Consider the following 16,850-nt stretch of genomic DNA (forward strand, 5'->3'; position numbering starts at 1 on the left):
GTGTGGAGCTCAGACAGAGAGGAGCTCAGATCACCACAGCCGTTCTAATGAGGCTGGTCTATGTAAACAGCATTCCTGCAGAGGAAGAGATACATGTGTTCTTAACAGGTTGATCCATTACATACTACCATATCCTGTACTGCATCTATTCTACAGCTCACAGGACTCTGGTCATCTTTCACAGTTAACAAGGATTATACTTAACCTTATATATCATAACATGACCTGTAGTTACTGTGGCAAGGGGGCTGCCCCTAACCACCCCATATCAAGGTGATGGAAAAGGATTGAACCGTAGAACTCATTCACAGTACACACTGTTATTACTACAATTATTCAAATGGGAGGCCCAACACAGAGCCTCCTGTTGAAAATAGTTCCTGGTATGTATACGTCTTCCTTTCACGAGAGCCAAATCAGGACGTCCCCTGTTTAAAACATGCCCGGTACAGAAGCATATAACGTTTTCCCATAACCCAGTGTTCTCGGATTGGAGCCTATTTTAATGACGAACACCATCACAGTAAGTAGGGCCGTTTCCAGCCCACTATAATTGAGCAGTTTATCATCTCACTTCGTCATCATCTTTACATTACAAGTAGGGCTGACCCAATTAGTCGATTGGTCATTTTGTTGTTGTTGTTGAGCAGTAGCAAATATATATACACATATGTTTTATTAATGGCACATGAGACACCTGTCTTATTCGCTCCGATCTCAGTGAACTAATCCATTGTGGAGGCCGTGGGGATGACGCAGTCCAGGAAGAAGGGGAGTGTGGCTAAAATGCACATCTGGCTCCAGAATGCCCTTCTCCCGCCAATTTGTGCCTATTCATTGTTTCATCATTTCCTTTAATTTCCCCATCACATATATCACCAGTAGTACATTTACCATTAATTCCTATATTTTCTAATCTACAATGTTTGTTTGGTTACAGTCTTCTCTGTTCATGCATTTAATATATTATTATTTTACAGTCTTTTACCGTTCTCGTTGTCGGAGTGGACACGTTGTTTGCCGAGTGCACAACCTATGCTACCCTTGTGAGAAACACGTTTAGGTTCATTTCATTCCATTTTACGAGTTTAGTCATTGTCTTTTGTTTGGAGCGATCCTGTCAATGTTGAGTAAGGACACGCACCTGATTACTCATCGAAGTAGCCTATGGCTACCTGGCCTGATTACTCATCGAAGTAGCCTATGGCTACCTGGCCTGATTACTCATCGAAGTAGCCTATGGCTACCTGGCCTGATTACTCATCGAAGTAGCCTATGGCTACCTGGCCTGATTACTCATCGAAGTAGCCTATGGCTACCTGGCCTGATTACTCATCGAAGTAGCCTATGGCTACCTGGCCTGATTACTCATCGAAGTAGCCTATGGCTACCTGGCCTGATTACTCATCGAAGTAGCCTATGGCTACCTGGCCTGATTACTCATCGAAGTAGCCTATGGCTACCTGGCCTGATTACTCATCGAAGTAGCCTATGGCTACCTGACCTGATTACTCATCGAAGTAGCCTATGGCTACCTGGCCTGGGCGCAAATGTAGGCATATAAACAGTGGTGGGAAAATTACCCAACAGTTAACTTTACTTTACTCAAAGTTATCTTAAGAGAAAATGGCTCAAATAAAAGTCACCCAGTGAAATACTAATTGAGTAAAAGTTTTGGTTTAAAATATATTTAAGTAGCAAAAGTAAAAATCGTATCAAATTCCTTATTTAAGCAAACCAGAAGGCACAATGTTCTTGTTTTTTTTATTTACTGAAATCCAGGGGCACACTCCGACACTCCAACACTCCAACACTCCAACACTCCAACACTCAGACATCATTTACAAACAAAGTATTTGTGTTTAGTGAGTAAGCCAGATCAGAGGCCAGGGATGTTCGGTTGATAAGTGTGTGAATTTGACTATTTTCCTGTCCTGCTAAGCAGTCAAAATTGACTTTTGGGTGTCAAGTAAAATGTATGGAGTAAAAATTACAATATTTTCTTAAGGAATGTAAGTAAAAGTAGTAAAAAAATATAAGTAAAGTGAAGTACAGATACCCCAAAAAACTACTCAAACAGTACATTCAAGTATTTTTACACCAATGCATATGAATGTGCCCATTTGGGGATCTGACAGTATTTCTGATTGGCTTAATGCACCACCACCACTAATGAGCTGTGGAGCTTCTCAAAGTAATGTTTTCTTCACCTCAAACAGCCAGCAAACAACATATGTTTTTACATCCACTGAGAATGACAATAGTTCCTCAATGTATTCCAGCTCGCTTCGATAACTACTCAGCATGAAAGTGCAAAAATGTAACGCTCTAATAAAATAGGCCGACATGATTACTTATTATCCCTTGTGCAAATAGCCTACAGCTGTGTCTGTCCCACTGGAAACTGAGGGCCCAGAATATTTTACACAATGTCGGGCTTCATATTTGCAGGCTTCATATTAGGCTTCATATTTGTTGGCTTCATATACTTAAGGTCATCGCACCATTTTAATTTAGATTGATTTTTGATTAACCACATGACAATGATTTTGAGATACAAAGAGGTTGTTTGTACATGTAATGAAACTGTTCCATGAACATGTGCATATATGAACCATAACTGGCACGCAGATTTGTATTTTTTTTATACATTTGCAAAATGTTCTAAAAAACAGTTTTTTTCACTTAGTCATTATGGGGTATTGTGTGTAGATTGATTAGGAAAAACTGTAATTGAATACAGTTTAGAAAAAGGCTGTAACTTAACAAAATGTGGAAAAAGTCAAGGGGTCTGAATACTTTCCAAATGCACTGTATAGTGTGTCTATATATGGAAAAATACACGTTTTAACATTTCTACCAATCGATTGGTTGAAAAAAACAGAAAATGTTCATTTTTTTCTCGAAACAGCACTAATTACAACCACAGGGATTGAATCTATTTAGCTTGTTTATTTCCTGAAGTGGATCATCTCTGACATGTATATGATCTTAATGAGGCAGACAACTAGAACTACTAGAATGTCTGACACAGAACCAGTCACACCAGCAACCTAATGGGGTGAGAGAATAACACAGGAGAGTGGGAGTATAATCACACCTTCAGCCTTTTCTGTCATCTATACAATGTTAGGAGAAACTGGAAGTGAGCCTGTATTTGCTGACTGTTTAGTCAACCAGTCAATACTGTAGGACTACAGTTACAATACCTTGTGAAACCTCGCACGAGCACACACGCACACACCCCAGGGCCTCAACACACACCCTCTCGACACACACACACACAGGGTGATTTGGTTTCACACAAACAAAACGGACACACCAGATTCTACACTAGAAAGCCAAGAGCTCAATGGATCCCTATCTGTCTGGTCTTTCTGTTGCCAAGGGGAATGAAAAACAACCCCTTCCAGTGGACAGTAATGCCCCCACCCTCTCCCATGTCTGCTGCTGACCCCACCCTGTGTGGAGGGAGACATACAGTACAGCCCTAATCCTGCAGAGCATTACAGGGCTAGGGGGGTTGGTATTACATGTGCTGTGTGTGTGTGTGTGTGTGTGTGTGTGTGTGTGTGTGTGTGTGTGTGTGTGTGTGTGTGTGTGTGTGTGTGTGAGAGAGAGCAGGGTAGTGATGAGGGATAGCGCAGAGAGGAGAAGCTGCTGACCTGGGCCGACTCACTCCAGGAGTGTTTCTGTTGGCTGTACATGTCGTAAGGGGGAGTACAATAGTAGCATGTAGAATTGGGCCAAATAATCATTACAGCAGCTCCATCCACAGACAGAAACTAGCCTGACCCTCCAGACTCCTTACAGCAGCTCCATCCACAGACAGTAACTAGCCTAACCCTCCTTACAGCAGCTCCATCCACAGACAGTAACTAGCCAGACCCTCCAGACTCCTCACAGCAGCTCCATCCACAGACAGTAACTAGCCAGACCCTCCACACTCCCTACAGCAGCTCCATCCACAGACAGTAACTAGCCAGCCTCACAGACTCCTCCATCCACAGACAGTAACTAGCCTGACCCTCCAGACTCCTACAGCAGCTCCATCCACAGACAGTAACTAGCCTGACCCTCCAGACTCCTTCACAGCAGCTCCATCCACAGACAGTAACTAGCCTGACCCTCCAGACTCCTTACAGCAGCTCCATCCAGACAGTAACTAGCCTGACCCTCCAGACTCCTACAGCAGCTCCATCCAGACAGTAACAGACCCTCCAGACTCCTTACAGCAGCTCCATCCAGACAGTAACTAGCCTGACCCTCCAGACTCCCACAGCAGCTCCATCCACAGACAGTAACTAGCCTGACCCTCCAGACTCCTTACAGCAGCTCCATCCACAGACAGTAACTAGCCTGACCCTCCAGACTCCTTACAGCAGCTCCATCCACAGACAGTAACTAGCCTGACCCTCCCCTCCAGACTCCATCCACAGACAGTAACAGCCTGACCCTCCAGACTCCTACAGCAGCTCCATCCAGACAGTAACTAGCCTGACCCTCCAGACTCCTTACAGCAGCTCCATCCAGACAGTAACTAGCCTGACCCTCCAGACTCCTGACCCTCCAGACTCCCTTACAGCAGCTCCATCCAGACAGCTCCAGCTCCATCCAGACAGTAACTAGCCTGACCCTCCAGACTCCTTACAGCAGCTCCATCCAGACAGTAACTAGCCTGACCCTCCAGACTCCTTACAGCAGCTCCATCCAGACAGTAACTAGCCTGACCCTCCAGACTCCTTACAGCAGCTCCATCCAGACAGTAACTAGCCTGACCCTCCAGACTCCTTACAGCAGCTCCATCCACAGACAGTAACTAGTCGGTTGTCTTCTACAGAGATCATTTTCTTGAATCCATGTTTTAGAGGGAACAGTCTGCAAAGTAGGCCACATTTCAATCAAAGCAAGTTGCATTATCCCGATTCCTCAGCGGTGAGTGTGGGTCTACTTACTAACTGTGTCTGACCTGGATTTCAAACCATATATCTCCTGGTCACCATCCTATTCTCCAACCACTAGCTCACACTGCAGGCTCCGCACTGATGGAGAGAAGAAGCTAAAAAGGCAACCAGACTATAAAACATCTTCAGATCTAATTAACGGTTTTGTTACGTCACTAAGCCATGTGGAAGGAGTTTTTTATTATTCTTTTCTTTAACCAGGCAAGTCAGATAAGAACACATTCTTATTTACAATGACTGCCTACCCCCGGGCCAATGACGGCCTACCCCCGGGCCAATGACGGCCTACCCCCGGGCCAATGACGGCCTACCCCCGGGCCAATGACGGCCTACCCCCGGGCCAATTACAGACGACGCAGGGCCAATTGTGCACCGCCCTATGGGACTCCCAATCACGGTCAGTTGTGATACAGCCTGGAATCTAACCAGCGTCCGTAGTGACGCCTCTAGCACTGAGATGCTGTGCCTTAGAACTCTGCGCCACTCGGGAGCCCTCACAGAGTTGATCTGTGTGTGTGTGTGTGTGTGGGCGTGTATGCAAATTAGAGGAAGCTGTGCACGCACACACACTAACAGCAGTACCAGGAGCCTTGAAGTGGGCTCCAGTGTAGCCCCCAGCTGCTCCCACACTAACAGCAGTACCAGGAACCTTGAAGCGGGCTCCAGTGTAGCCCCCAGCTGCTCCCACACTAACAGCAGTACCAGGAGCCTTGAAGCAGGCTCCAGTGTAGCCCCCAGCTGCTCCCACACTAACAGCAGTACCAGGAGCCTTGAAGCAGGCTCCAGTGTAGCCCCCAGCTGCTCCCACACTAACAGCAGTACCAGGAGCCTTGAAGCAGGCTCCAGTGTAGTCCCCAGCTGCTCCCACACTAACAGCAGTACCAGGAGCCTTGAAGTGGGCTCCAGTGTAGCCCCCAGCTGCTCCCACACTAAGGCCCTGTGACAGCTCCTTATTCTTCAAAGGCAGACAATGATGAGGCAACCACAGAAAGAGCAGCATAAGTCACCCTGGACTCTGCCTGCTCCTGACTCGCTCCCAGGGAAGCCAGCTGTCTCCACTCACATCTACAGGTAGCCCAGAACTAGTCTTTTTCCTATGAGAGATTATTTTTTGAAGTGCTAGAAAACGTGTGATTAATATGTGTCATCCTTAATTCATCTATACTCCCTACCCTCTATACTACTCCCTACCCTCTATACTCCCTACCCTTCACTGAAGTGACATATAGGCTTTCTTGTTTATCTCAAATTGATGCCATGTTCCCACAGCTGTCTTTTATTATGATGGCTTTTTAATTGCGGGATAAAATCTCATCTTGACCGCAGGCCAATTGTCTTGGACAGGTAGAAAAAGTATTCTGTTGGTGAAAATGTTGTAAAACAAAATGTAAATGATCAATGTGTCATTGTTGTCGTAGCTTAGTTTATAATGACGTTTGATTAATACTAAACCTGGCTAACTAATACTAAACCCGGCTAACTAATACTAAACATGGTATTAACCGTATTCGGTAAACCATCTCTAAACCAACATCCCAACAACCATGGGTCTAACATATCTTCAACGTGGGGGGGGGGGTCTTTAACAGACACTCCATCTGGATTGGAGTGGTAGTTATGCAGCCAGGAAGGTCTGTCTACAGGCTAGAGCTGAACAAGTCAACGGGCTTGTCCTATCTGGCCCATCCTATCTGGCCCTTATCTCTGCAATCTGCCCACCCTTTCCCTCCCAGAGCGCAGGGCCGGGAGCATGAGCTGACCTATCAATCTGTCAAGACTGTTTGCACTCTGCTTGTACATGTCACGTTGACTATAGTGTGTGTGAGGAAAACCACTACATTGAGCGTTTGACAAACAGGTCAGTTATCTCCAAGACAATACACTGGTTTCCTGAACTGACCTGTCATTACTGATGAGCAGTAGTTTTGAGGAAGTGGAACAGCTTGGTTGTTCTGAGGTGGATTCCAATGTAGTTCAAGTTGCCAATGCTAAACATCTTGTCCACATAAGGTTCTGCTGTATCTAGGAAAGAAATGTAAACAATGTTCGGAAATTATGGACAGCAGCTAGGTGCCAGATGGATAGAGGAGGACAGGAGGAGAAAGATGGAACCATTAGAGGAGGACAGGAGGAGAAAGATGGAACCATTAGAGGAGGACAGGAGGAGAAAGATGGAACCATTAGAGGAGGACAGGAGGAGAAAGATGGAACCATTAGAGGAGGACAGGAGGAGAAAGATGGAACCATTAGAGGAGGACAGGAGGAGAAAGATGGAACCATTAGAGGAGGACAGGAGGAGAAAGATGGAACCATTAGAGGAGGACAGGAGGAGAAAGATGGAACCATTAGAGGAGGACAGGAGGAGAAAGATGGAACCATTAGAGGAGGACAGGAGGAGAAAGATGGAACCATTAGAGGAGGACAGGAGGAGAAAGATGGAACCATTAGAGGAGGACAGGAGGAGAAAGATGGAACCATTAGAGGAGGACAGGAGGAGAAAGATGGAACCATTAGAGGAGGAACAGGAGGGAAAGATGGAACCATTAGAGGAGGACAGGAGGAGAAAGATGGAACCATTAGAGGAGGAGGAGAAAGATGGAACCATTAGAGGAGGACAGGAGGAGAAAGATGGAACCATTAGAGGAGGACAGGAGGAGAAAGATGGAACCATTAGAGGAGGACAGGAGGAGAAAGATGGAACCATTAGAGGAGGACAGGAGGAGAAAGATGGAACCATTAGATGGGAGGACAGGAGGAGAAAGAATTAGAGGAGGACAGGAGGAGAAAGATGGAACCATTAGAGGAGGACAGGAGGAGAAAGATGGAACCATTAGAGGAGGACAGGAGGAGAAAGATGGAACCATTAGAGGACAGGAGGGGAAAGATGGAACCATTAGAGGAGGACAGGAGGGGAAAGATGGAACCATTAGAGGAGGACAGGAGGTGAAAGATGGAACCATTAGAGGAGGACAGGAGGTGAAAGATGGAACCATTAGAGGAGGACAGGAGGTGAAAGATGGAACCATTAGAGGAGGACAGGAGGTGAAAGATGGAACCATTAGAGGAGGACAGGAGGGAAAAGATGGAACCATTAGGGGAGGACAGAAGGGGAAAGATGGAACAATCTACTAGAGGTCGACCGATTATGATTTTTCAACGACGATACCGATTATTGGGGGACCAAAAAAAGCGGATACCGATTAAAATCGGCCGATTAAAAAATATATCTATTTGTAATAATGACAATTACAACAATACTGAATGAACACTTATTTGGACTTAATATAATACATCAATAAAATCAATTTAGCCTCAAATAAATAATGAAACATGTTCAATTTGGTTTAAATAATGCAAAAACAAAGTGTTGGAGAAGAAAGTAAAAGTGCAATATGTGCCATGTAAGAAAGCTAACGTTTAAGTTCCTTGCTCAGAACATGAGAACATATGAAAGCTGGTGGTTCCTTTTAACATGAGTCTTCAATATTCCCAGGTAAGAAGTTTTAGTTTGTAGTTATAGGACTATTTCTCACTATACGATTGGTATTTCATTAACCTTTGACTATTGGATGTTCTTATAGGCACTTTAGTATTGCCAGTGTAACAGTATACCTTCCGTCCCTCTCCTCGCTCCTACCTGGGCTCGAACCAGGAACACATCGACGACAGCCACTCTCGAAATAGCGTTGCAGAGCAAGGGGAACAACCACTCCAAGTCTCAGAGCGAGTGACGTTTGAAACGCTATTAGCGTGCACCCCGCTAACTAGCTAGCCATTTCACATCGGTTACACCAGCCTCATCTCGGGAGTTGATAGACTTGAAGTCATAAACAGTGCAATGCTTGAAGCATTGCGAAGAGCTGCTGGCAATTCGCACGAAAGTGCTGTTTGAATTAATGCTTACGAGCCTGCTGGTGCCTACCACCGCTCAGTCAGACTGCTATCAAATCAAAGACTTCATTATAACATAATAACACACTGAAATACAAGCCTTAGGTCATTAATATGGTCGAATCCGGAAACTATCATCTCGAAAACAAGACGTTTATTCTTTCAGTGAAATACGGAACCGTTCCTTATTTTATCTAACGGGTGGCACCCATAAGTCTAAATATTGCTGTTACATTGCACAACCTTCAATATTATGTCATAATTACGTACAATTCTGGCAAATTAGGCGTCCCAAACTGTTGCGTATACACTGACTCTGCGTGCAATGAACGCAAGAGAAGTGACACAATTTCACCTGGTTAATATTGCCTGCTAACCTGGATTTAATTTATCTAAATATGCAGGTTTAAAAATATATACTTCTGTGTATTGATTTTAAGAAAGGCATTGATGTTTATGGTTAGGTACACATTGGAGCAACGATACGCACTGCATCATTTATATGCAACGCAGGACACGCTAGATAAACTAGTAATATCACCAACCATGTGTAGTTAACTAGTGATTATGATTGAATGATTGTTTTTTTATAAGATAAGTTTAATGCTAGCTAGCAACTTACCTTGGCTTACTGCATTCACGTAACAGGCAGTCTCCTCGTGGAGTGCAATGTAATCAGGTGGTTAGAGCGTTGGACTAGTTAACTGTAAGGTTGCAAGATTGAATTCCCGAGCTGACAAGGTAAAAATCTGTCGTTCTGCCCCTGAACAAGGCAGTTAACCCACTGTTCCTAGGCCGTCATTGAAAATAAGAATGTGTTCTTAACGGACTTGCCTAGTTAAATAAAGATTGAATAAAAGGTGTAAAAAATATATATTTTTAAATTAAAAGTTTAAAAAAAATAAAAATCAGCCAAATCGGTGTCCAAAAATACTGATTTCCAATTGTTATGAAAACTTGAAATCTACCCTAATTAAATCGGCCATTCCGATTAATCGGTCAACCTCTACAATCTACATCCCACATTCATTGTCATCCTTCAGTGATCCCGACACACTACTCACAGCAGTACGCGACCTAGAAACATGACCGTACCACTCAGTAGTTGCCAGAGACATGCACCTGGCTGATGGCAGCTTGAGTCTCACTATTCATCTCAATCAATCCAAAGCTTGATTAATTTGAGCACTTGAGAGACAGGGCATGTCAGGAGTTAACAACTAAGTGTTGGTGTTGGCAGAGCTCCAAACAGAGTAAAGCCTCTCGTAAGTGATATCTTCCATCAAGCGTTAACATCCTGTCTGTGCCAGTGGCCCCAGGGTGAGCTTCTCAACTGACAGCCATTGGAAAATGAGTGTGTGCTCAGCTTTGGTTCTGCAACAGTAATATAGAAATCCCCAGAAGGAAATATGTTTATTTATTTAACCTTTATTTAACTAGGCAAGTCAGTTAAGAACAAATTCTTATTTACAATGACGGCCTACCCCAGCCAAACCCGGACGACGCTGGGCCAATTGTGCGCCACCCTATGGGACTCCCAATCACGGCCGTTAGTGATACAGCCTGGTATCCTGCTTATCCAACCTTATCCGCTGTGTTTAATAAGCAGTGCGACCACTTCAACAAAGCTCAATGATAAACTATTGAATCGCTTCAACCATTTATGGCCATTAGCAAATGTAGTGCGCTAATGAGCCATTAGCTTAAACAGCCTCCATAACGTTACTATTTGTGGTAGGCATTTATTTAGCGCATGAGCTATATGCTTGAAGGGAGTGTCTCATACTATCTCAAGGCTAGAGCCAAGAGAATACTGTGCATCATAAATCACATCTGTCAGAACAATGCTAGCAGGTATGTTGCTATATTCTCATTATGGATTTCTACATTCGCAAATGTTGACCTTGAGCCTAGAGTTAATGGAGGTAAACTAGTGGTTTGACAGGTAACACTAATCTATAGTCTCTGTTGTAGGTCCAACTGAATGGCTATGTCACTGGATATATGTACATACTGGCTGCCTGAATAGTGCTTGACAGCTGAACCAAAGGATAGACGTGTGTTAGCTAGCTAGCTAGTCAGGGGGCTCTGACATTAGCGTAAAGACCAGTAGCACATTGTTCTCTCAGGAGTGAAATGGTAGCCGACCCAGCCCCCCTCCCCATGTTTGAGTGGGAGTCAAGTGAAGGTAATGTACCATCAAAGGGAGGGAGAGAGGAATGAAAAGACAGGAAGATCTCTATTGCAGACTCCCCACCTCCTCCTTAAAACTCATTGGATGAGAAAGCCAGAGGTCCCTCCCCTCTGACCTTCTGCTCCAATAGGTTTTGAGAAAGAGGCGAGGAGAGATGAGTATGGAATGGAGACACTCCCAGTGTCTTAATTCAACCTTAACAGCAGTCTTAAAAGCTCTGTTAAGAATATTAGAGGGAAGCAGGATTCTGTTCCACACAACTAGCGCTTAGAAATGCACCTTGGATGAATAGATTCTTGATTTAAACAGAGTTCACACTGCTACTTCCCTATACCTCTTAAAGCCACGGTCCCTTTTTTGAGTGATCCAAGGTTAGACTGTCGGGGTGAGATGTGTTCCATCTCCAAGATTAGACTGCCGGGGTGAGATGTGTTCCATCTCCAAGATTAGACTGCCGGGGTGAGGTGTGTGCCATCTCCAAGGTTAGACTGTCGGGGTGAGATGTGTTCCATCTCCAAGATTAGACTGTTGGGGTGAGATGTGTTCCATCTCCAAGGTTGGGAGCCAGTTCCATGGTGAGTGATCCATGAGCAAAGGTTAGACTGTCGGGGAAAGGAAGACATCTCAAGGTTAGACTGTCGGGGTGAGGTGTGTGCCATCTCCAAGGTTAGACTGTCGGGGTGAGGTGTGGCCATCTCCAAGGTTAGACTGTCGGGGTGAGGTGTGTGCCATCTCCAAGGTTAGACTGTCGGGGTGAGGTGTGTTCCATCTCCAAGGTTAGACTGTTGGGGTGAGGTGTGTTCCATCTCCAAGGTTAGACTGTCGGGGTGAGATGTGTTCCATCTCCAAGGTTAGACTGTTGGGGTGAGATGTGTTCCATCTCCAAGGTTGGGGCCAGTTCCATGGTCAGTGATCATGAGCAAAGGAGACGAGGAAAGGAAGACATCAATATTGGTACGAGTCCGCTATAGAGTGGACTGGACTAGGCCCTAGTTCCCCCTCTCCTAGTTTCCCTTGGTCCCCCTCTCCTAGTTTCCCTTGGTCCCCCTCTCCTAGTTTCCCTTGGTCCCCCTCTCCTAGTTTCCCCTTGGTCCCCCTCTCCTAGTTCCCTTGGTCCCCCTCTCCTAGTTCCCTTGGTCCCCCTCTCCTAGTTCCCTTGGTCCCCCTCTCCTAGTTCCCTTGGTCCCCCCCTCCTAGTTCCCTTAGTCCCCCTTCCCCTTGGTCCCCCTCTCCTAGTTCCCTTGGTCCCCCTCTCCTAGTTCCCTTGGTCCCCTCTCCTAGTTCCCTTGGTCCCCCCTCTAGTTCCCTTGGTTCCCCTTGGTCCCCCTCTCCTAGTTTCCCCCCTTGGTCCCCCTCTCCTAGTTTCCCTTGGTCCCCCTCTCCTAGTTCCCTTTCCCCCCTTGGTCCCCCCCTCTCCTAGTTTCCCTTGGTCCCCTCTCCTAGTTCCCTTTCCCTTAGTTCCCTTGGTCCCCCTCTCCTAGTTTCCCCTTGGTCCCCCTCTCCTAGTTCCCTTGGTCCCCCTCTCCTAGTTCCCTTGGTCCCCCTCTCCTAGTTCCCTTGGTCCCCCTCTCCTAGTTCCCTTGGTCCCCCTCTCCTAGTTCCCTTGGTAACCCCCCTCTCCTAGTTCCCTTGGTCCCCCTCTCCTAGTTCCCTTGGTCCCCCTCTCCTAGTTCCCTTGGTCCCCCTCTCCTAGTTCCCTTAGCCCCCTCTCCTAGTTCCCTTAGACCCCCCCTAGTTCCCTTAGTTCCCTCTCCTAGTTCCCTTAGTCCCCCTCTCCTAGTTCCCTTAGTCCCCCTCTCCTAGTTCCCTTAGTCCCCCTGTCCTGGGCCCTAGCATTACTAATCAGTAAAGGGCAGATACACAATCTCACTGTGCAAACAATTAAATGCTGCACCTCCGCCCTCAAAAACCACTCAATTGTGCCAGCTTGTTAGAGATTAACCCACAGGGCTTACACATTAGCTGTCCAGAGTGGAGACACACACATTAGCTGTCCAGAGTGGAGACACACACATTAGCTGTCCAGAGTGGAGACACACACATTAGCTGTCCAGAGTGGAGACACACACATTAGCAGTCCAGAGTGGAGACACACACATTAGCAGTCCAGAGTGGAGACACACACATTAGCAGTCCAGAGTGGAGACACACACATTAGCTGTCCAGAGTGGAGACACACACATTAGCTGTCCAGAGTGGAGACAGGCACAGCTAGCTGTCCAGAGTGGAGCACACACACAGTGGGGACACACACATTAGCTGTAGCTGTCCAGAGTGGAGACACACACATTAGCTGTCCAGAGTGGAGACAGGCACATTAGCTGTCCAGAGTGGAGACAGGCACATTAGCTGTCCAGAGTGGAGACAGGCACATTAGCTGTCCAGAGTGGAGACAGGCACATTAGCTGTCCAGAGTGGAGACACACATTAGCTGTCCAGAGTGAAGACAGGCACATTAGCTGTCCAGAGTGGAGACAGGCACATTAGCTGTCCAGAGTGGAGACACACACATTAGCTGTCCAGAGTGGAGACAGGCACATTAGCTGTCCAGAGTGGAGACACACACATTAGCTGTCCAGAGTGGAGACAGGCACATTAGCTGTCCAGAGTGGAGACAGGCACATTAGCTGTCCAGACTGGAGACACACACATTAGCTGTCCAGAGTGGAGACAGGCACTGCAAATGGTGTTTCTGAGAGGCTGTAAAAAAAAATAGAACCCCTTGATGTTGGTCACGTTCTGTCATTTCATACACTTGGCTTTCAGACACCGGTTTAACAGTACGGCTGGATGAATCTACAGGAATAGTTCTCCCTCAAACACTTGACTTGTAATAGGCCTACAGTATAGGTGTTAATATTCTCATATAGAGCGAGGCAAGTAAGTACTGTACACCAATCAGGGTCAGGGTTGACCAAAACACCTGCTTGTCCAGTTCTTATAATTAGTTCAGAACACTAAAACTGTACACTTTCCAAAGCCACCGAAAACAATATACTCCTCAGTCACACAGTATGAGTGTGGTGCCACTCTGAAGTCCTCCTCAAGGAATGTCATAAGGAATGTGTACACTCCCACGTTCAATGAAACCCAAGCTACTGTAAACAGACTGTGGTCAGACGGCGAACCACCGAGACGGAAAAAAGACGATAGTTGCCAGGCTGTGTGGCTGTAGTTGCCAGGGTATTCTGGTGAAATAAGGTTCAGGTGTTGTGTGACATACAGATGAACGACAGAGGATGTGGGCAGGGGGGTACTTTCTGGGGCCTGTAAATCCCTCTGGAATGTTCAGAAATAGAGGGTGCCCCAAAATAACCTACAGGGCTTGTTATTCAGACAACCTACGCCTCTGACAAAGGTAGCACAACTCAGTAATAAACAACTCATTTTGAGTTAGAGCTTGGAAGGAAGGACAGTTGCCGCCCATCTCAACAGGTTCAGAATGTATTTTGATTGAATATTTGATTGATATTATGTATTGACAACCTTGGATGTTGCTTTGCGTTCCGGTCTGGTATCCAAAAACAAGGGGGAAACAGTGAAACAAGAAGGTACAACTGTAGCCATGCAGAAGCTGCTGTGGGCAGAGGAACAAGCTCCTCTGTGTACAATATAATCCCTGCACAGCTGGATGAAAACTGCAATAAAGCCTTCTATAGAGCAGTAGAACTCTGACCACAGGGACAGCTGGGGCCATACACTGTTGCATAAGAACACACAGCTCATCCCATCTATTAGGTACAAGACAACAGAGTCTGAACACACAGCTCATCCCGTCTATCAGGTACAAACCAGATTGATCATAGAGCAACGGTTTCTTCATTACTGGAAACTGTTTTTATTGCACCATCAACCACAGCTGCTGTACAAACTACACTACACATAGTTCATAGGCTGACACAACCAGCACTGTAGACTGGCTGACACAACCAGCACTGTAGACTGGCTGACACAACCAGCACTGTAGACTGGCTGACACAACCAGCACTGTAGACTGGCTGACACAACCAGCACTGTAGACTGGCTGACACAACCAGCACTGTAGACTGGCTGACACAACCAGCACTGTAGACTGGCTGACACAACCAGCACTGTAGACTGGCTGACACAAACAGCACTGTAGACTGGCTGACACAAACAGCACTGTAGACTGGCTGACACAAACAGCACTGTAGACTGGCTGACACAAACAGCACAAAAGCATTTTGGCTCATTTTGTATCCATGAGAGGAAAATAGCACCAGAAAACTCAGCGACAAAATAACCATCACTGTTACAAATTCCAAAGGATTTTTATTGCACGGGTGTCCTTACCTCCAACACTGGCCCCGCCCCCAGAATGATCTGCTCCACCCCACTGGCGAATCCCTTCTGGCTGAGGGCGGTCAGGTGGTGAATCAGGAAGTTGGTGCTCTGGGTCTTTCCCGAGCCGCTCTCTCCAGAGATGACGATACACTGGTTCCTCCGCCGCTGCAGCATGGCGTGGTAGGCCACATCCGCCACGGCGTATATGTGCGGCTCCAGGTCACCCAGAGCGTGGTTGTCGTACATCTTGACGTACTTAGGGTTATAGATGGGGAGGAACTGGAAGGGGTTAATGACGATGAGGATGCTGCCTACGTAGGTGTAAATCCTCTCCTGGCGGAAGCGCGAGCGTAGGTTGTCCAGCAGCGAGCGCTCGGTGAGCTCCGGCAGGCAGCACAAGTCGGCGTGGTCACCCCTGACCTCCTCCTGTGGCAACAGGCCACGCTCCGTCATGCGCCGGCGCTCCTCGGTCACACGCAGCCACATCTGCAGGCTGCCGCCATAGTGGATGGAGCCATCCAGATTCTTCTGCCGCAGCAGGAAGCGGTAGTCCTCCCCGCCGCCCGAGCACGAGCGCTGCTCCAGAGCCCCGCGGGGCCACAGCATCATCCGTTGGACGGGGCAGTCGCTGGGGTTCAGGATCCATTCTTCCCCGCCAAATTCCTTGACCTCGGCTAGCACGTAGCAGCGGTCACGGTCCAGACGCAGGCGCTCCAGGCAGCGCTCGATGGCCTCGGCGGCCGTGGTGCTTTTGCGGGCGCTGACGGGGCAGTAAATGGTGCCCTCGGCCAGGGAGCCCGGATAGATGCGCAGGGTGAACTCCGAGTCCTCGTAGCGTCCTCGCCTGCCCAGCGTGCCCACGCCACCGATCCCGCCGCCGTGGCCGCCATCACGAGCACTCATGGTGTCACGGGGGTTCCCATTAGCAGTCACTTGACCTCGCACGTCCTTCACTAGGCCGGATGGGAGACTGCCTCAAGACATCACCGCTGGAGGAGACAGAGAAAGAGAGGGTTGGAGATGACAAGACAACACACAGAGAGGTCAACACCGTAAATCATTCACTGAATCCACCACAAAATGTGCATTTCATGTTATTATGTAATCTATGAAAAATGTACAAATGAGTTTATAGCTGGCTGGCCAACATAAAGAGACAGGAACATTCAGGGATAACAGCATCTGGACCGACTAGATTACACTGCACAGCAGCAGCAGTCCATCCCCATGCCAAGACTAGCAGCTGCCAGCTTCTTCACTGAACACACAATAACACCATTCAAAACCTTAATATACACCCAAAAGTACTGATGGGGTGACTGGTGTCCACAGAGAGAAGAGAAGAGCATTATGAGAAGGACAGATGTTTTGTCTCTGACTCACTGGACTGTCCTAAACTCATCAACACTTTGTGACAACTACTTATGTAAAAAGGCTTTATAAAATACATTTGATTGAAGGATGGACCATATAAATGGCCTAAAAATTGGTATAAA

The 16,850-nt window shown here is 46.9% G+C and overlaps 1 protein-coding gene across 10 annotated transcripts in view; it reads right to left on the reverse strand.

Annotated features, from left to right (window-relative positions):
- The window catches only part of myo9aa (myosin IXAa), a 152,055-nt gene extending 135,693 nt beyond the window's left edge, over window positions 1-16,362 (reverse strand). For 9 of the 10 annotated variants that reach the window (XM_042316443.1, XM_042316447.1, XM_042316448.1 and 6 more), the window contains exon 1: window positions 15,364-16,361. In XM_042316443.1, coding sequence (XP_042172377.1) covers window positions 15,364-16,257 — 894 coding nt within the window. In that variant the 5' untranslated portion in view covers window positions 16,258-16,361. Of the gene's footprint in view, window positions 1-15,363 lie in introns of all 10 variants that reach the window. The other variant, XM_042316442.1, reaches the window with a different exon arrangement.
- Between the last annotated feature and the right edge of the window lie 488 nt (window positions 16,363-16,850).

This window comes from Oncorhynchus tshawytscha, unplaced genomic scaffold (assembly GCF_018296145.1).
Source record: "Oncorhynchus tshawytscha isolate Ot180627B unplaced genomic scaffold, Otsh_v2.0 Un_contig_3401_pilon_pilon, whole genome shotgun sequence".
In the NCBI taxonomy this organism is placed as follows: Eukaryota; Metazoa; Chordata; class Actinopteri; order Salmoniformes; family Salmonidae; genus Oncorhynchus; species Oncorhynchus tshawytscha.